General features: G+C 40.4%; 2 protein-coding genes across 5 annotated transcripts in view; one reads left to right on the top strand and one right to left on the bottom strand.

Moving 5' to 3' along the window:
- The window catches only part of THOC7 (THO complex 7), a 123,262-nt gene that overhangs the window by 71,411 nt on the left and 30,553 nt on the right, over nucleotides 1–21,298 (bottom strand). The window lies entirely within an intron of this gene.
- On the top strand, nucleotides 5,233–20,217 carry C21H3orf49 (chromosome 21 C3orf49 homolog). The gene is made up of 5 exons (XM_003273637.3): nucleotides 5,233–7,774; nucleotides 11,482–11,804; nucleotides 15,856–15,980; nucleotides 19,346–19,459; nucleotides 19,917–20,217. Exons 1-5 carry the CDS (start codon nucleotides 7,650–7,652, stop codon nucleotides 20,112–20,114), a joined length of 885 nt encoding a protein of 294 aa, XP_003273685.2. The 5' UTR covers nucleotides 5,233–7,649; the 3' UTR covers nucleotides 20,115–20,217.

The raw sequence follows: 21,298 nt of genomic DNA, 5'->3' as shown, positions 1-21,298 counted from the left end.
AACTGAGAGGCTGCCTCTTCATACTGAAGGACAAGAGGAGATTTAAAACAAAAATTGATCTCCAGAAAGACAAAACCAATAGAAAAAATATATTAAAAATAAAATTAATTAAAAATTAAAAAGAAAAAAACTAGTTGAACTCTGTTCATGGAGATTGTAAAATAACGCCTGACAGCTGGTGTAGAGCACTGGGAGTAGTAGCGACTGCAGATACTGAGAACTTGTTCCCACCCAACTGGGGTGCCACTCCTCTGCCTATCTGGGAATGTGGACTGAGTTGCCAGGGACTCTTATTTTTTTATGAGATCCTGAAATGGAGATTTTTATGTGAAATCTTCCGATATTCAAAACATCCTGTAAGCCAGGGTTGTCCAATCTTTTGGCTTCTCTGAGCCACAGTGGAAGAAGAAAAATTTTCTTGGGCCACACATAAAATGCACTAACAAAAAATTATGGCTGATGAGCTAAAAACATTTTTTTTAATCACAAAAAAATCTCATTACGTTTTAACAAAGTTTATGAATTTGTGTTGGGCCACATCCAAAGCCATCCTGGGTCGCCTGTGGTCCACGGGCCACACGTTGGACAAACTTGCTATAGGCCAAACATGTCTGAGCATCTCCACTGTGTGTCTCCAGATTCAAGATAAAAATCTTTACCCAAACACACAAAAAAGTCAAAATATAACAAACTAAGTTGAAATAAAATATTTCTTACATTTCATGAGATCTTTCAGTCTTTAAGATACCTATCATTTATCCTTATAAGAGTAAACATATTTTACTTGATTTTTTTGGTTGTTGTGAATAATAGTTTGGCTCTTTTCCAATTCTAGAAGTGGTTGATTCTAAAGCAAATGGTTGGATTCATCAATTGAGTTATTTTATGAATCAATTCATGCCATAACGAGAGAAAAATAATTTAAACCGTTGTTATTATGCACTCAAAATTTTTGTGATTCATTTCTAAACTTTCGGGTTCAATTTTTTAGTATAAATGTAATTCATATTCTTTTCCTAAGTCAAACAGTAAAGTCTATAAAGTAAAAAATTTTAAATCTCCTACATATTTCTCCCCACCTCTGCTGCTCTACAACTTTCACTCATAATCTCCAGAAACAATCAGTTAACTCTTTGTTATACATTATTTCAGGATTTTCTATGCCTGTTGGCATGTGAACGTAGACAGATGTTTTTTAAAAGATCTTCTTGTGTTCACAGTTTTAGCACATCCTGCCTCCACAGAACTCCACAGTACACCACTGATTACCTCCTTACCTGCGCGTCGGAACACCCACATCAACCTTCTTCTTTTAATGGCTCCAATACCCATACTATGCATGAAGCACCATTCATTTAATCCTCCATTGGTAGACATATGGGTTGCCTCTAGCTTTTGTTATTACAAATACACCTACATATATCCTTATATCATTGTGTACTTGTGTAGGATAGCTGTCCAGAGGTAGAATGCTGGCTCTGAGGCTAGAAATTTCAGATGCTGGCAGGTATTTCCAAATTGCTCTCCAAAGAGCTTACTCCCATTGATATGAACAGCATCTGAGAGGACGTTTTGATTTATGTGTTGACTTTCCAGTGTTATACAGCCCAGAGCACTGGACAATTTTAAAGGCCAGCAGTGAGAAGTTAGAGAGTAAATGCCAACTGATAGACTACCAAACAATTATTTCAAAGTTATATGAGTCGTAAGTTAGAAATACTAACCTGGGGCAGCAATCAACACAAAAAACAAATGAAGAAAAGGCATGATTTAACTTGGAAGCCTGTTGGCTCTTCGAAGACACTTTACTCCAGCTGCACCTTTGCTGACTTCTGGGGAGTTCACCCCTTGGTAAGGAGTCTTCCCAGGAGAAACACTGTGTCTCCAGGCATCCTCTATACACTTCCCCTGACACAGTTCTTGCTGAATGACCTGTAACGTGATACCTCCTTCTCTCAAAAGGGCAAAAGCTTCAGCAAGAGGATTTGCTTGAGCCAGGTGGAAAAGCCCCCAGTTGCTATTTCCCCAAATGCAAAGTCTCCCAAATCCTGGTAAAACTGGGGTGGCCAGAATTAGTGAGGACTCTTCAGGAAACTCATGTATCAAAGGATTCTGCTTAACAATGATTCCAGGTCACTAAAGTGACATTGTCCTGCTCTACTCTATGTATTTACTTCACCCAGACTTGGAATAAAAATACAGAATCTCAGCTTACCAAGTTTGCAGAGGGCTTACAAGTTGCTAGGCAAGGTTAGTATGCAACTAGATAGCAAGAAGATGCAAAAACAGTCTAATAATGGGCCAGGAGCCAAATGAATGCTTGTGAGTATGTTTAAGTTAAAGCTTAGGGGAAAATCAGCTTTAGGAGCACTGATGGGAGAGACCTGGCTGAACAGAGAGTTAACATGAAAGCATCTCTGGAGGCAGCAAATTGGTGACCCACAGGCTAAAGATGGCCTGCAGATCACATTTTTAAATGTGCGAGGCTTCTTAAAGATTTGAAGTTCAATAGAGTTGGATTGGTCCAGTACTCTACAGTTCACCACAATTCCCACCCCTCCCTTTTACACCCCACCCACTGCTTCTCACATTTCCCTACTTGGCTCCTGCGGGTATTCATGTTTGCAATCTCTGACTTAGAGGTTTCGATCAATTGCTATCTCAATAGGAGTCAACTGTTGTCATGGTTACCTGAATAGGATTATGCAATCTCAGACATATTCAATGGAAGAATAATGTTGAGAACAAGGGAGACTGTGTTTTGACCAGATTTTGTCCTGCTACAGCTGGCTTTTTGGCTTTTCGGAGGGACATTTACAAATAATGTCCAGGGAATGATCACACAGGAATAGCTCCAAGCCATGTCCTGTGAAAGGTGGTTGATAAAGAGAGTTAACTGATGGGGGACTCCTGAATGGGTGCCCTTCTCTTTAGTTCCACTGTTCCCCCTTTAGTTAGACCCCTGGGCTACAGCAACAACTTAACACCCCAACTGAGTATCTCCTGTCTAGTCACCCCCTATAGTAGGCTGTTCTTGCATTACTATAAAGAAATACCCAAGACTGGGTAATTTACTAGAAAAAAGGTTTAATTGGCTCATGGTTCTGCAGGCTGTACCGGAAGCATGGCACCAGCATCTGTTTTTTGGGAGGCCTCTGAAAGCTCACAAACCTGGCTGAAGGCGAAGTGGGAGCTTGCACATCACCATGTGAAAGCAGGGGCGAGAGAGAAAGCGGAGAGTGCCACGCACTTTTAAACAACCAGATCTTGCAAGAACTCACTTGCTATCACGAGGACACTAACAGGGAATGGTACAAAACCATGGGTAAGAAACTGCCCCATGATTCAATCACTTCCCACCAGGCCCCACCTTCAACACTGGCAATTACATTTCAATGTGAGATTTAGGCAGGGACACATATTCAAACTGTATCATCCCCTATATCCCAGTTCATTTCAGGGACACATATCCAAACTGTATCTCCCCCATATCCCAGTCCATTTCAGTATTTAACTTCTTAAATATTGCCTGGATCTGCACACTTCTGGTACTCCTCACGCCCATCTGTTGCCGGCCTGGACCAGGTGCCTACCTAATGACTTTTCAACACTCACTTTTTCCTCCCCAGTGTATTCTCCAAGCTGTACACAGCAACATTTTAAAAACATATGCATAACTATGCCTTCCTCATGTCGCCTATGTTCCCACCACATTGGTCTTCTTCCTGCCCTCAGACATGCGTGGTTTGCACCTGCCTGTGAACATTTGCTCATGTGGTTTTCTGTCTTTGAAATACCTCTCCCACATCTCTGCATAGTTTGTCTCTTTTTCAACATTAAATGTCTCACTTCAAACACCACCTCCTTAAGAGATCTTTCTTGATCATTTTGGAGGAGTGCCCACTCCCAGTCACTTTCTACTACATTTTTCTACTTTCTATTTGTTTGTTTTTTCTTTCTTTCTTTCTTTTTTTGACAGAGTCTTGCTCTGTCGCCAGGCTGGAGTGCAGTGGCCTGATCTCAGCTCACTGCAACCTCTGCCTCCTGGGTTCAAGCAAAGAGGCGTGAACCTGGGAGGTTCTCCTCCCTCATCCTCCTGAGTAGCTGGGACTACAGGCATGCGCCACCATGCCCAGCTAATTTTTCTATTTTTAGTAGAGATGGGGTTTCACCATGTTGGCCAGGATGGTCTTGATCTCTCGACCTCGTGATCCGCCCACCTGGGACTCCCAAAGTGCTGGGATTACAGGCGTGAGCCACCAGGCCCGGCCTGTTTTTCTTTTTATTTATTTATTTTTTATTCTTTTTTCTTCTTTTTCCTTTTTTGATTTTGTTTTTGTTTTTCTATTTGTCTCATAGCATTCTTTATCAGTACCTGAAACAATTTTCTATTGGTTAACATATTTGGTGTCTGTGTCCTCCACTAGAATTTTAATTCCTCGGCAAGGATTCTAGTCATTTTCTTCACAACTGAATTTCATTTCCCTGAATAAATATATGAACAAGTTCCCTAAAAGCCCTCAGTAAGCCTGTAATCCCAGCACTTTGGGAGGCTGAAGCAGGTGGATCACCTGAGCTCAGGAGTTCGAGACCAGCCTGAGCAACATGGTGAAACCTCTTTTCTACTAAAAATACAAAAAATTAGCTGGGCATGGTGGCACGTGCCTGTAACCCCAGCTACTCAGGAGGCTGAGGCACAGGAATCGCTTGAACCCGGAAGGTAGAGGTTGCAGTGAGCCGAGATGGTGCCACTGCACCCCAGCCTGGGTGACAGAGTAAGATGCTGTTTCAAAAAAAATAAATAAATAAACAAACCAAAAAAACCTTAACAACTCCCCATTGCTCTGAAGATCAAGACCAATATCTTTAATTTGATCTATAGGACTCAAGAGGTTTGGTCCTCCCTCCAGCTTATCATACACATCTACCTCTTTGCTCCAGCCATCCTAGCTTTCTTCCACATTTTCTTTTCTTATTTTTTTTTTTTTTTTTTTTTTTGAGACGGAGTCTCGCTCTGTCGCCCAGGCTGGAGTGCAGTGGCGCGATCTCGGCTCACTGCAAGCTCTGCCTCCTGGGCTCACGCCATTCTTCTGCCTCAGCCTCCTGAGCAGCTGCGACTACAGGCGCCTGTCACCACGCCCGGCTAATTTTTTGTATTTTTAGTAGAGATGGGGTTTCACCGTGTTAGCCAGGATGGTCTCAATCTCCTGACTTCGTGATCCGCCCGCCTCGGCCTCCCAAAGTGCTGGGATTACAGGCGTGAGCCACCGCGCCCGACAGCTTTCTTCCACATTTTCAAAGACTTTGGGCTTCTTCCACCTCCGGGCTTTGGCACACGCTGTTTCATCTGCCTGGATCACACAAATTTTCACACAATTGGCTCTTTTCCCCGTTCAGCATTCAGGACCAATGACTTCATTGGACAGGCTTTCCTAACACCCCATCTAAAGTCACTCCTCATCCTCAGTCACTCTATCCCATCGTCCTCTTTTACTTTTTTTCATAACATTTACTACCAGCTGAAATTAAAATGTTCATTTCCTTGTTTGTTACCTGCATCTCCCACAGCATATTAACTTATATGAGTTCAGAGATTTTGTGTATGTTGTTCACTGCAGTATCCCTGGTGTCTAGGGTGGTGCCTGGCAACCACCAGGCAAATATTTGTTGAATAACTGAATGACTCAAAGAACCTTGGGAGGTAGCAGTTATTAATCCTGTTTTAAGAACGAGAAAATGAAGGTCCAAAGAGGTTTTTGTTACCTGCCCAAGGACTCATAAGCTTGGAAGGGGTAGATCTAGAACGTAAATCCAGACACAGCTCAAAATTGATGTCTCTCTATACTCTCTTTCCACCCCATCCCATTCCTTCTAGTTCTGTCATCTGCTTCAGGACTCCTCTGGGAACCTAGAAGTTTTGTCACAGATGCCACAGCAGCAAATGTTTCAGCCTATTACATACACATGTACATGCAGACATGCACACACAGAGACATGTGCATAGACACCCATGCACAAATAAAAAACAGCTCTCTTTCCTAGCATAACATTCATCTCATTCATCTACATAATTGGTGAAATACAACAGAATTAAGACAGGAGTGCCAATAATTGCATGAAAAATATTGCCCTCTCGCTAAAGAAAATATTCATGTATTCATTTATTCAAGCACCTATTATTTATTGTGCTCTGAGGATGCCAACAGATGAGGAAAAACAGACCAGGGAGGAGCATATGTCCATTTGGCCAAGGCATATTAGATATGCTCTACTTCAGCGTTTCCCAAATAAGAGACAGAGGAATATCTGCACCCACTCTCCTAAAATACGGATTCCTGGATCTCATTCCCTGCTGAATGAGATCTCTTTCACTTGAATTTTGCCATAAAACTATGGCTTGGGCACTATGAGTAGTCCCACTTTAGGGATGAGAAAACAAGCATGGATAGGTTAAAATGAATTGACCATGGTCGCATAACTAAGCTAGAAATGAGAACTCAGGCATAATTCCCAAATTGACTCTCTTAGCCCCTCAACATTATACACTTCATTCCAGACCATTTTAAAGCTCTTTTCCCCAGTGCTGAAACATACAAGACCCTCACTACTCCAAGTGCAGTCTGGCATCATCGGCGTCACCTGCGGGTTTGTTAGGAGTGCAAATTCTTGGATCCCACCCCAGATATACTGTATCAAAATCTGCATCTTAAAAAGACCTCCAGGAAATTTGTGTGCACTTGAAAGCTTGAGAAGTATGCTCCAGATTATTGATTAATGCAAATACAGAAAGCAGAGTAATTCCTGTAACTCCCAGAATCCTTCTAGAGGTTTTCTTGTTAAGCATCTAGTTATTTGACTGAACAACTCAAAGCGAGGTGACAGGAATAAATCCTAGTGTCTGCTGCCACCTTGTGGTAAGAAGTTCCATCCCAGGCAGAATTCGCTCTTCACCACGAAATAAATGGGGCAATGTTGGAAGGTAGGAGTGGATCAGGTCCTCAGTTTAGCAATGTACTTTGAGAGACCACTACAAAATTCCAAGCTGTAATGAAAACCACCCTTGGGGTACATTTTGAGATGGCCAAACAACAACTGGCTTTGTCATATGTGTCCCACAGGACAAGAGAACATTCACCAGCTGTAACTGAGAGATCTAACAGAAGCTCAACTGGTGTTAATCAACAGATCGTTGGTATTCCTATAGGTCCCTACCCCTTCGAAGTTCAAAGACACACTTCTGAATGTGGTGGTCAATTAGTGCATGGGTGTTTTTTGTTGTTGTTATTTTGTTGTTGTTGTTGTTGTCCTATCCAAATGCCAGTGTTGAGGCAATCAGATCACCATTTCTGCATTTGCCTCGTTCAAGAATCTGTGAAGTGTTCCACAAAGGTCCATGGAATTTCACACAGCTCTGTCAAATACATCATTGGTGACCTCTGTGAAGTTGCAAACAGGGCCAGTCCCACAAATAATGTCTCTTAACACTTGGAAGGGAATAAGGGAAAGACTCTAAAAATTTCCTACGTATTTTATTTCGAATAGCCCACACCTTGACAGTACATTCAGTCACTGGCTGATTTTGTATTGAAGTCTGTAAATTCAAGAACTAAAACCATCCAAAACAGCTACTACAGGTGAAGTTGACAGCAATGGCCCACCCTCAGCTGTATCTACCAGAACCCTTTAAGATTGCCTATGGAAAAGTTGGACAGTACCGAAGATTCCAACAACTCAAGAAGAAAAATGGCTCATTCAAAAGGAAGAGGGTAGAAAGGTAACAGATATTCATTTCCTTTTCTATCAAATGAGAGTCTTTGGGTTTGGCATAGTGGCATGTCCTTTTAAGCACTGCATTTAGAAATGAAGACTCTGGATGGATTGGCGAGGAGGGTACTGCATTGGATCCAGAAATCTAGTGCAACAATGTAAGCTTCATTTTATGATCAGAAACGTCTTAATTGTAACAGGGAAAACCTTTCCTTTCCACTTGAAATTGAGTTTCAATGTGGCATAGGAGACTAAAATAAGTACAGATCCTATGTTGATATTTCAGCATCAGAATTTTGGACATCTCACGTCCCACGAAAATACTATTATTTTGAAAAGTCATTAGTGCATTCTTCAAAATAGGTCCACGACCGGTGCTTTCTTTCTCCTATCCCAGTAATTTGGGCTGCTGAAATATGTGCTAATCACATTTCACTATGGACACATTGTTTAATGTAACATTAAAACTACCTTAGACCTACTATTTTTTGCCAACGACAAAACCATACACACAGGTATGAAACATCCAAAATATAATATATTTTAATTTGGAAAGTCAGTGTGGTGATTTATTTTCCAATTTCTTTGGGCTTCTCTCTTACCAGGTCCATGGGCTATAGCTCAGACATGTAGAAGTGAGGTGTTTTAATGAGTCCTGTAAGCATCAAAGACCAAGCTTATGAACTTCCATGGACAAAATAAAATACTGCAGAGATTTCCACTTTCAGTGAAAAGTAGGAGCTCCGGGGGAAGGAATCCAACCAAATAAATTCGGTACCAACACAAAAATATTGAAAAACTTCAGAAGGGGAGGGTTCTGCTCATATCAGAAATTGCAGCAGTTGTGTTCCTAGGCTCTGGAGCTAAATCACCTTTGTTAATTACGTTTTTGATAGACTGGGGATGAGAGTGGGGAGGATGGGAATGGGAAACACCTTCTAGAGATTCTGAGACCACTTAGAACAGGGCTTTTAACATGGGTGGTCTTCGAAATTCCTGAATCTCCTGAAATTGTATTTGCATTGTTCTGTGTCAGAGTATGTGTATGTGTGCACATGTTTATAGTAGTAGAATCACTTAAAAATTAAATTATTATTAAAGGAGTCTCAGAGGGGTCTACGGGAGATTAATCCTAGCCCATAAGTTATCTTTGGGCAAATTAGGAAATGGTGCTCCCTCCTCAGGACATTTTACTGCCATCTGCCAGAAAATCATTGTAACTTTACACAAGTCTAAGGACGAAATTGAATAGCACCCCCTAGAAGTCGTATATGTGTAATTTGCAGAACCCTGCCCTTGGTCCCAGAAGGGAGGCTGCTAGCTTCTCCCTTATTTTGCCCTCTAGTGTGGGCTCCCTCCTTGCCTTTTACATTTTCCCCACTGTTCTGATCCACATGGTAATAAAAAGTATCATTTATTGAATGCTTTTTAAGATTCCAAACACATGAATTATTTCCTTTTATTTTCATAATTCTGAAAAGATTATGCCCATTTTCAAATGAGAAGACCAACGCTTATAGAGGTTACATGACATGCCCAAGGTCACAGAGTTAGGAATTGTCCTGAGTTGAACCAATACCATTGAACTCCAGTGTCTAGGCTGTCACTGAACCACTTCCCATATATAATTACAGAAAAAGGCTGAATGATTTGGGTTCTGTTTAGAACAGTGTTTTCCTGGAGAGTAGTACATATGCTACTCATGGTATGTGAAATATTTTAGGTAATATATGAAGAACATTATTAATGGTTATAAATTTGTTTTAATCCATATTAGAAATATATGTTATATATTTAATATAATGTAATAGCATAATATAAAACCTGGGATTTCACCCAGAGAAATGAAAACTTACGTTCATACAAAACCTATACACAAATGTTTATGGCAGCTTTATTCATAATAGCCCCAAACTGGAAACAACCCAAATATCCTTCAATCGGTGAATAGTTAAACAAAATGTGGTACACTCATGTCATGGACTATTACTCAGCAATAAAAAGATATGAAGAATTAATACACAAAATCTGGATGAATGCCTAGAGAATTATGCTGACTGAAAAAAAGCATAGCTCAAAAAATTACATGATGTATATTTCAATTTACATAACATTCTGGAAAGGACGAGAATTACGCAAACAGAAGACACACTCATGGATGCCAGTTTAAGAAAGGAGGGACCAGTGGATAGCGGATGTGGCTATAAAACATGAGGCATCTTGGTGTTACTGGAAATGTTCTGCATTCTGACTGTATCAATGTCAATATGCTGGTTGTGAAAATATAGTTTTGTAAGATGTCACCATTTGGGGAAACTACGTAAAGAGCACACGGAATCTCCCTGTATTTCTTTCTCTTTTTTTTCTTTTTTTTTTTGAGACAGAGTCTCGCTCTGTCGCCCAGGCTGGATTGCAGTGGCGCGATCTCAGCTCACTGCAAGCTCTGCCCGCCAGGTTCACACCATTCTCCTGCCTCAGCCTCCCAAGTAGCTGGGACTACAGGCGCCCGCCACCACGCCCGATTAATGTTTTGTGTTTTTAGTAGAGACAGGGTTTCACCGTGTTAGCCAGGATGGTCTCGATCTCCTGACCTCGTGATCTGCCCGCTTCGGCCTCCCAAAGTGCTGGGATTACAGGCGTAAACCACCGCGCCTGGCCCCCTCCCTGTATTTCTTAGAATTGCATGTGGAACTATAATGATCTCAACATCAAAATTTTAATTTAAAAAACACCGAAATTTCATGGATATTATTACTTTGGGTGAAGCTAACAAAAAACAGTTAATTGAGGAAGAATATTAGCTAATAATTGTATCACGGTATAGGTGATACTCTAGCGTAGTGGTTAACAACACAGACCTCAGGATCAGATAGATAATCTGTAAAATGAAGATAATAATATAACCTACCTCTAACAGTACTGTGTTTAAATTAAATAGCAGCCAGATTACTATAATTTGGTAACAAAACACCAATCTCTCCAAGCTTTAATTTCTTCATGTGTGAAGTAGAGATGAGAATATAAAGATTAAATTATGTTATACACATGAAAGCACTTGGAAGAGTGTTTAGCACACAGAAAGCTATCAGGAAATGTTGTCTATTGTTTAGTCTATTGTGTAAAATAAAATATGCCAAAATTATGAAGATGGTACACATAGTCACTATATATGAGCTTACAGTATGTTATCTAAATGAGTGTTTTATGTAAATGCAGTATTTATGGGGCCTTGGAGGTTACTCCTTATTGACTACCCTAGCAGACTCTCTCATCTTTTATTACTTTCACTTTGAAACTGCCAAATCTAGCAAAAACCGTTTCAAACTATCATTGAAATAAGATTGCCAGTTTGCCAATATAAGTTAATGGATTCCAACAGTCAGACCTGGATTGAAGTCTGCATTCAGCCCTTGGTCAATTAATTTAACCTATGTCTCAGTTTACTGATAAGTAAAATGAAGATAACAATATAACCTACCTCTAACAGCACTGTGTTTAAATTAAATAGCAGCCAGATTACTATAATTTGGTAACAAAACACCAAGTAGCTGCTTTGGCTTTATTTTTCTGTGATTTGATTCTTGGTCTTCAATTTCTTTTTTTTTTTCTGAATTGTATAATGGGTTCACATTTGAAGTTTGTGTTTTAATGATTTAAATTTTTCACTTTTAACTTTACAGTTTCCCTAATATGAACCATTTTTATTTTGTTTAGATGGCACAGAGCTGTGTCTACCAACTTACTAAAACAAAATGTATTGGTCCCTAAAGACGAATCATCCAGTGATAGTGACATGGGATTTCATGAAAGCCAGCAAAATCAGAAAACTAATTTGAAGACAAAAGTGAAGACTGCTTTTGGGAGGATGCTGTCCTACAAGTATAGAAGCAAGCCAGCAAGTGCCAGCCAAGAGGGCTCCACTGACCACAAGGAAGCCCTCCTGTCAAACACGCAGAGCCTTCGAATCCCTAGGATTGTCAAGGAGTTTCCATCTCCCAAGTTATTTACAGCAAAAATGAGAAAGCTCTCAGAGAATGGTAATCAAATTTGGGCAATTTGTCTTTGGGTTGAGGCCAAGAGGAAGAGTGAAATTAGGATGGATTATCTCGCTACACCAGTATGGTATCCCTGAGGAGCTTGTCTGAAATGCAGAATCTCAGGCCCTACCTGGGACCTTCTGAGTCAGAAGCCACACTTTAGCAAGATCCTCAGTTGGCTTGTATGTTCATACCGCTTTGTGTGTGTGTGTGTGTGTGTGTGTGTGTGTGTGTGTGTTTAGATGGAATCTCGCTCTATCACCCAGGCTGTAGTGCAGAGGCATGATCTCAGCTCACTGCAACCTCTGCCTTCCGGGTTCAAGCAATTTTCCTCCCTCAGCCTCCTGAGTAGCTGAAACTACAGGAGCGTGCCACCACGCCCAGCTAAGTTTCGTATTTTTACTAGAGATGGGGTTTCACCATATTGGCCAGGCTGGTCTTGAACTCCTGACCTCGGGTGATCCATTTGCCTCGGCCTCCCAAAGTGCTGGGATTACAGGTGTGAGCCACCACGCCTGACCTTGCTCATACCTTTTCAGAAGCACTGAATTGGATTGCCTTGGAGGTTCCTCCCAGTTCAATTAAACAGTGTTCTAATCAGTTTAAAGTCACTGTTTATTTAAATATATATGTGTGTGTATATTCATATATACATGTATATATTTATTGGAAAGTCAAACACAAGGGGGATTTTTGGTTTTGTTTCTGGAAAAAGTAGTGAGGCAGACTTTTACATGGCTACTTCTAACAGTGGAGGGGGTAGTGAGAATTAAATGAATAAAATGTATAACTGGTAAGTCATAAAGAATGCTCACTTTTATTGCATCTACTTTCTATGTACTGTGTGAAAGAATCAATATTTGAACTGTTAACTTTAAGTCGTCTTTGCAACTAGTAATAATGCCATTTGGCATCCTATGAGTCATGACTAACAATACTACCAATGTTTGCATTGTCGTCTGTAGCTTTCAAAAAAATAAATGGAGTCTAGGCCGGGAGCAGTGGCTCACGTCTGTAATCCCAGTTCTTTGGAAGGCCAAAGCGGGTGGATCACTTGAGCCCAGGAGTTTGAGACAAGCCTGGGCAACATGGTGAAACCATCTCTACCAAAAATACAAAAAAGATTAGTCAGGCATGGTGGCATGTGCCTGTATTCCGTACTAGGGGAGCTGAGGTGGGTGAATCGCTTGAATCTGCGAGTCGGAGATTGCATGAGCCGAGATTATGCCACTGCACTCCAGCCTGGGCGACAGAAAGAGACCCTGTCTCAAAAAAGAAAAGAAAAGAAAAGAAAAAGTCTATTTTTATAGCACTTTTATATTTACAGAAAAATTGAACAGAAAATGTAGAGTTCCCATATATGCCCTCCCTTCCCTGATTCCCATAGCTCCTATTATTAACATCTTGCTTTAGAGTGGTACATTTACAATCAATGAACCAATATTGATATATTACTATTATTAACTGAAGTTATGGTTTACATTAGGGTTCCCCCTTTATATTGTGCAGTTCTGTGGGATTTGACAAATACCTACTTTTATGTCATACCCTATCATAACATGCATCCACCATTACAGTATCATACAGAATAATTTCACTGCTCTATATACCCTCTGTAGCTTTTTAATGTCCTTCACAGCACAGAATCAGGAAACACACAGCTCTTATAGTATATGTAAATATACATACAACCTCACATTTTACACACCATGATCAGGCAACAAAACTGATGTGTGCTTTTTCCAGGAAAAAAAAAAAAAAAAAACCTGATGGTTTCCAGTCAACTACTTTCAAACAAACTCTGTGTTCTGGAAAAAGCAGTCACTAATACAAGCATCCAAGCATCTAGCAACTACGTGGTATGGATTGAGCTGTATATTTCTGTTGGAAATAACAAAGAGGATATGCTTCTATATTGCTGGGGCTGGAATTGAAGAATCCAGCAGAAAACAGAGGATCAAATTTCTACTCTTAATCTGTGCACTGGTTTATTTTTATCTTAGTTAGAATAACAAATATCAACTAAGATTTCTCCAGAAAACATGCTCATCCTTTAGGATGTAGCTCAAACATTAATACCCTTTGTTGTGGCCCAAAATCAGTTGCTCTTCCCTGCTGACCTTCAAAACATGTTTTTATCTATTTAACAAATATCTGCTAAGTACTTATTACATGACAGCCACAATATTTGGGATAGAGTAGCACATAGAACAGACATAGTCCTCCCTCGTGGAGTTATAGCATAGAGGGGCTTTCAAACATGCAGAAAATTACATTTGTTCCAAAGGAGCACAGGATGCTATTGAAAGAAATCATGGGTGCTCTAACTTTAGGGGAGGGGTCTCAGGAAAGACTTCCCCAAGGAAGGGACAACTAAATTGAAATCTGAAGGATGTCTAAGACATAAGGATGGCTTACACAAGGTGGAGGGGGGAGAATAGTTTCCCAGGAATAAGGGAGAGCATGTTCAAGTCACAATATCAAGAGCATCAGGCACAATTAGGAAATGAGGGAAATCCAGTGGAGGCTGGAACACAGAGAGCTAAGGAGAGGCTGGTTGAATTAGGTAGTAAGGGTGCCTGTCATAGGACACATTGAGAATTTTTAACTTTCTTCTAAGGGTGATAAGAAACCATTGGATACTTTCAAGCTAGGGATTTATATAATCTGATTTGCATTCTTAAAAGATAGCTTTGGCTATCTTTTAGTGTAGAGTGGATTGGATGAGGGTAAGCGCAAATGCAGGAAGAACAATAAGCACCCGTACATTCTTTCAGGCAAGGAATGACATTAGCTTGGATTAGTCATGGCAGTGGGAATGGGGAGATAAAGGGAGAAATAAGCATAGGTAGAAGTTACAACAGTTGGGGAAGAGTTGGACAGTGAAGGGTGGGGGAGAGGGAAGAATTTCTGGATTGAGCACTTGCTTTGAAGGTGGAGGCATCATAAACTAAGATAAGGAGCAATGGACCTGGATTGAAAAATAAGTCGTGAGTTCCAGCTAGACTTGCTGACTTGAGGTCCCTGCCAAATAGCCAAGTGGAAGTGTCAAGTAGGCTAATGTATTCATTGAGGTCTGAGGCTCCCAGAGAAGTCCTTATCAATGGACTTTAAGCAACAAGATGATTTTAGGTGTGCACACAGCATGAAGGAACAGTGTAACACACAGCAAATTGCAAACACCCTTTCCCCAATGCTGTCATCCTTTTGAATACATCAAGGAAAATGTCTCATTTAGTGACCCCCTTTTTTAAGAAAAAGAGAGTACCTGTAGTCCCAGCTGCTCGAGAGGCTGAGGCAGGAGAATGGCCTGAACCCGGGAGGCGGAGCTTGCAGTGAGCCCAGATCACGCCACTGCACTCCAGCCTGGGCGACAGAGCGAGACTGTCTCAGAAAAAAAAAAGAAAAAAGAAAAGAAAAAGAGAGTAACCCCAGGTTTAGTGCCTTCTGCAAAAAATAACATAGTTTTGTTTTTAGCATAGTAATTTTAATGCCTATTTATGATACTAGTCTTAATTTATGGTAGTGTTTTACAGTTTCCTTTATAAATACATTTATGGAGTTAAGAACTGAATTGATATGTTTTAAAATGCTAAAGAATCCAAAGTTCACCTGGCTCCTGGATATAGGAAAGACAAATCAATGGTAGGTAAATGATGGAGCCTTGAGCCACATTTCTTGAAAATACATAGAAAAATTGCTTTAATCCACAATGAATACCCAAGGGAGGGCCTTGCATGTTAGAGGGTTACTTTTCTAATTCTACAATGGTTCAGGGGAAAAACTTAAATCTCAAAGAGAGACAGAGGTGGCTACCTTGTCAAAGACTGGGTTGGTGTCCACTTACGTCATGACCATAACAAAAGGCAAATGTGTGCAGGAGAAAGTGTAAGATTGGGAAGAGCAAATCAATTTTTTATTTTTAACTCTAAAGAAAAAAAGCTACTGAAGCAGCATGTGATGCTGTCTTCTAAGAATACTGTATTTTTAATAGGAAGAATGTGTTCCTCATTGTGATCCTTACAGATTCCTTTTTCCCCCTTTCTCGAAGCGACTATACAACTTGATGTTGTCGAGGCAGAGACAGAGGAGATAACCCAGGGAAACACACTCCTTCGGGCCAGGAGAACCACCAAGCGGTTATCTGTGACATCTCTTCCTTCAGGACTGCAAAAGGTAAAACGCTAAACGAATTTGCCTCTGAAGACTTACACATAACTCAATGTCTAGAGATTTTGCAAAAACCAAGTTCTCTCCTACCATGAGTCCTCCACAATAAGCCCTTTAAATCTGCTGCTTCTGTCTCCTCTCCAAGAATTTAGGGTACTCTCTGGGTCAGATTCTTCTACTTCTAAGCTCAAACTGTTCAGCTTCTACTACATCTGGGCAACAGTGGAGTTTGGATTCTTATAACTGACTTTCTCACTCTTCAAATGTTAGTATATTAGCACTCTGGCCTATCTGTGCATACTATGTGGAGTGTAACTCATTAGACCAGCACTGTCGAATGGAACTTTCTGTGGAGATGTAAGTATACATTGTCCAATATAGTAGCCGTTAGCCACATTTGGCTTTGAGACTTTGAAATGTGGTCAGTGCAACTGAGGAACTGAATTTTTAATCTTAATCTTCATTGAAACTGAAATGTAAATAGCCATATGTACAACACAGAAAGTGCAGCGTAGATTATCTAGGACTCTCCAAACCAATGCTTTTACTTATCCATAGGTAAGCATGGATTTTTTTGTGCGTGTTTGTTTGTTTTGAGACAGAGTCTCACTCTGTTGCCCAGGCTGGAGTGCAGTGGCACAATTTCAGCTCACTGCAACCTCCGTCACCTGGGTTCAAGTGATTCTCTTATCTCAGCCTCCCATCTAACTGGGACTACAGGAGTGCACAACCATGCCTGGTTAATTTTTGTATTTTTAGTAGAGACAGGGTTTCGCCATGTTGGTCAGTCTGGTCTCGAACTCCTGGCCTCAAGTGATCCACCTGCCTTGGTCTCTCAAAGTGCTGGAATTACAGATGTAAGCCACCGTGACCGGCCATGTATGTATGTTTGATCCTAAATTGCCCAGACTATTTTTCAAAAATAGAACCATGAACTATTATTATTTTAGATATAAGACTTACCTTAAAGCTATGTTCCAAACTCTAAGTGCTTTAAAAATATCAACTCAGATAATCCTTACAACAGCCCTATAATGTAGGTAGCAATATTATTCTTATTTTAGGGATGGTACTGAGAGTTTAAGTAATTTGCCCACGTAAGTGACAGAGCCAAGTTTCAAACCCGGGAACACCTGGCTCTAGAGTCCTTCGTAGTAATTGCTATGCTATAGATTAACTGTACTGTCCAATATGCTAGTCAATAGCTACATGTCACCACCTATGTTAATTAAAATTAAATAAAATTAGAAGTGCGGTTCCCCAGTTGCACTAGCTATGTTTCAAATGGCCAATAATCACACCTAGTTAGTGGCTGTCCTATACAGCACAGATAGAGAACATTCCCATCTTCACAGAAAGTTACAGTGAACAGTGCTGCTCTGGAACACCACTGTCAGAGTGCACTGATATTAGTTTTGATTTTTTGCCTTTTGTGTGCTAGGTTCGTATTCATTGTGCCCCTATTATGTTTTAGGCAGTTTGTAGGTTTGGGGGGTATAGGGTGATCCAATGGACATGGTCTTGCTTCTGTGGAACTTACAGTCAAATAGAGGAGACAGACATTAAACCATAGCACCACACAGCAGTGGGGTAAGGGTAATCTTTTGAACAAATGTTGCTGGAACAAGTGGGCATTCATATAGAAAAAAATGAAAATTGATCCCTATCTCACACCATATACAAAGATTAATTTCTGTTCAGTTATAGATTTGAGTGGAAAAGGCAAAAATCTTAAAACTCCTGGAGGACAATAAGAATATCTTCATGACTTCAGGACAGAGAAACACTTCTTAGGACACACATAACAATAATCATAAAGACAGAGCAATTTGGCTATGATTAAGAATTTCTGTCCATCAAAGGTGTTAGATCAGAGGTTGTCAACTAGCTATAAAAATGTTTTGTTTAGCCCTCAGAATGTTCTCAAAAATATATTTGAATTGACTGGGTGTGGTGGCTCATGTCTGTAATCCTGGCACTTTGGGAGGCTGGTGAGGGAGGATCACTTGAGCTCAGGAGGTTGATACCAGCCTGGGCAACATGGCAAAACCCCATCTCTACAAAAAAAATATAAAAATTACCTGGGCATGGTGGTACACACTTTTAGTCCCAACTCCTCAGGAGGCTGAGGTGGGAGGATCACCAGAGCCCACAGAGGTCGAGGCTTTAGTGAGCCATGATCATGCCACTGCTCTCCAGCCTGGACAACAGAGTGAGACCTCATCTTAAAATATATATATGTATTTGAATTAATTGTCTACATTTAAAAATTAGGATATTTCTAATACAATTCTGGGTTTTCAACTTTCTTTTGAAAAATAAAAAGATTTGAAAATACTAGGCCAATTCCTCATGGCAACAAGCAGGAGCTGCACCAGGGTACTGCAAGAGGTGTGGTCTCTTCAGTCCATACCAGCCCCAACTAGTCCTGCTTTACAAAACTTGCCTAGGCACTAGATTTTACCATAGTTGTATTCAATAAACACAGACATAACGTAGTAACTGCCAAGTATGCTACTATGCTAGGTGCTTAACAGGAAAAAATACTGGGTTTTATGAAAGAGAAAAAAGAGGGGTCTTACTTTAGATAGATCGGGGAAGATTCTGCAAGTGACATTTGAGCTGGGCAAGCTGGCAGGGTAGCAGTGGTTCAGCAGACTCCATTTGTAAAGGCAAAGGGTAGGACCCAGATGTGGTCCCATATCCTACTTTGTGTAGGTCTCACAATAGTCCTAATGCTAATTATTAAGCACAAGGGGAAGGAAGAGTAAACTCAGTAAGACTAAAAAGGGCATATTAGCTTGGAGCCATGACCTGGGAATGATTTCCAATTGCAACACTATATTAGGACAGGTACTTGTAACCAGTAAGCCAGGGACAATGGGAAAAGTATCAGGCATGGGGTGAAAAGAACCCAGAGCTTTCTTTTTATGTTTGAAGACATGACTGCCGTGAAAATAAGGAAACCTGCAGAAACGAGACCAAATTAACAACTAGATCCACTGATAATGAGCTTTCTGGGGCACTGGTCCACAACGGCCCCACACTCTCACTGTGCTCAGCAGCTGCAGAGGCAATTTCTTCTTCCCCTTATGAATGACCTGCTTTTTCCCTGATGCTGTATATTCTTTCAGAGCCAGACAATCTCATTTCTCTGCACCCTATAGATCTCTTCAAAGAGAGCTCTAAGCACAAAGAAGATACTTGGGGTGTGGAGAATAATATGAATACAGTCTCCAATCCAATATTGTTATGTGGCAAATGTTCAGTTTATAAGATAATGTCCCAAGGGTGAGAACTCTTGTTTAAGCACCATCACATAAATAATGTTGGTAGTTCCTAATCTGATGTGTTTTGCATTTTTACCATAGGGGCCATATTCACCAAAAAAGAGACCATACTTTCCAGCACTTAAAAAAAAGAAGCGTGGCATGGAAAACATCCTTCGAAAATCAGACTTGACAGTAGGAAAGCTTCAAATGCAGGTAGTGGACAAAGGCTTTTAACTTTTGAGTCTCAGAAGCATCAGACAGCCAGGCTTAAGCAAATGCACAGCCCTGCTAGACAGCATGGTTGTGGGATGAAATTAATGATTAGCATTAAGAAATAATGTTAGCAAGGGGGGCATTCTGAAAGTGGCTAAAGGATTGCTAAGGACACCTAGGATGATGGTGTGTATCTGATAAATATTAAATGAATTCAATTAAAATGAAGGCATATACATAGGTTTCTTTTCAGAAGAACTGAGATCGTCTTTATCACTGGGTGGTAAATGTACGCTTTCAAGCTCCATTTGCTATGACTTGAATTAGAATAATATTTTAAGACTTGCAAAATGTCCACCAGTTCCAGAACTCTTCTCTCAGGAAAAGCAACTATCCCTTTGATTTTGACAAGGCTTTCCAACACATGGCTTCATTTCTTTGTATTTATCTGTCATAGGTGGATGACCTCATAGAAACAGTGACTGATAAATCCATGAAGCTATTGGCCCAAAGACATGCTGAGCTTCAACAGTGTGAGTTTCTGGGGGATGAAATTCTTCAGTCTTCTAAACAGTTCCAGAGGATATCCAAGAGAACCATGATGAAGTATAAATTTAAAAATGTGTGTTCCCCATGTACCTGCTGCTGCTTCTGACTTTGTTCCTGATTCTTTAAAAGTTATCTTCCCCAGGCTGGGCATGGTGGCTCATGCCTGTAATCTCAGCACTTTGGGAGGCCAAGGCGGGTGGATCCCTTGATGTCTGGAGTTCAAAACCAGCCTGGCCAACATGGTGAAACCCTATCTCTACTAAAAATACAAAAATTAGCCAGGCGTGGTGGCGGGCGCCTGTAATCCCAGCTACTCGGGAGGCTGAGGCAGGAGAATTGCTTGAACCTGGGAGGCAGAGGCTGCAGTGAGCTGAGATCACACCACACTGCACTCCAGCCTAGGTGACAGCACAAGACTGCATCTCGAAAATAAATAAATAAATAAAAGTTGTCTTCCAAGAGATTCTTATCTTCTGGTACTTAATCCTGAATAAATCTCTCTAGTGAATTAATCAATGGGGGTGGGGATACGAAGGCAGCATTTAAAAAAAAATTCTACCCAATAGTCCTTTAAAAAATAAATAACTTTTTTGAAAAACTGGTATTTGGGACACAGTGGCTCACGTCTATGCTCCCAGCACTTTGGGAGGCTAAGGTGGGTGGGTCGCGTGAACCCAGGAGTTTGAGACCAGCTTGGGCAATATAGTGAGAATCTGTCACTACGAAAAATTTTTAAAAATTAGCTGGGTATGGCGATGTGTTGCCTGTAGTCCCAGCTACTCGGGAGGCTGACATAGAAGAATTGCTTAAGCCTGGGAGGTCAAGGCTACAGTGAGCTGTGATCAAGCCACTGCACTCCAGCCTGGATGACAGGGCAAGACCCTGTCACAGAAAAGAAAAAAAAAGAAAAATGGATTTTTAATTCTGAGTCAATATAGGCAAATTTTTGTCTCATAATTCTTACTAATAATGGAAAATAAAAACATTTGTCACAGCATAGCAATTCTGCAAAGAAATTTCTCCCATGACTTGCCAGATGAAATTAGAGGAAGCATTTATAGGTATTATGACACTTTTAATATGACTACAACTGAGCTAATTTTAAACTTTCATTTTTAAAGATAAAAATTATTATTAAAATTACAAAAATGTAACATCATTAAGGTATGATTCATGCAAAGTGTCATGTTTCTGAACTAAAATAAATGGATAAGGATGGAGCTGAACAAGTATTACACATATAATGAAATACTTAAGAAAATTACAAGTGATTCAGCCTTAGCTTAATTT

The sequence above is a fragment of the Nomascus leucogenys genome, chromosome 21, assembly GCF_006542625.1.
Source record: "Nomascus leucogenys isolate Asia chromosome 21, Asia_NLE_v1, whole genome shotgun sequence".
Lineage (NCBI taxonomy): Eukaryota > Metazoa > Chordata > Mammalia > Primates > Hylobatidae > Nomascus > Nomascus leucogenys.
The sequence above is the reverse complement of the archived record's forward strand: the minus strand, read 5'-3'. Positions and strand labels throughout refer to the sequence as shown.

Coding starts and splice junctions, on each gene's coding strand:
- C21H3orf49 (XM_003273637.3), top strand. CDS start 7,650: ATGGCCCACCCTCAGCTGTATCTACCAGAACCCTTTAAGATTGCCTAT. Junction 7,775..11,481: donor AAAAGGAAGAGGGTAGAAAG/GTAACAGATATT, acceptor TATTTTGTTTAG/ATGGCACAGAGCTGTGTCTA. Junction 15,981..19,345: donor TTCCTTCAGGACTGCAAAAG/GTAAAACGCTAA, acceptor TTTTTACCATAG/GGGCCATATTCACCAAAAAA.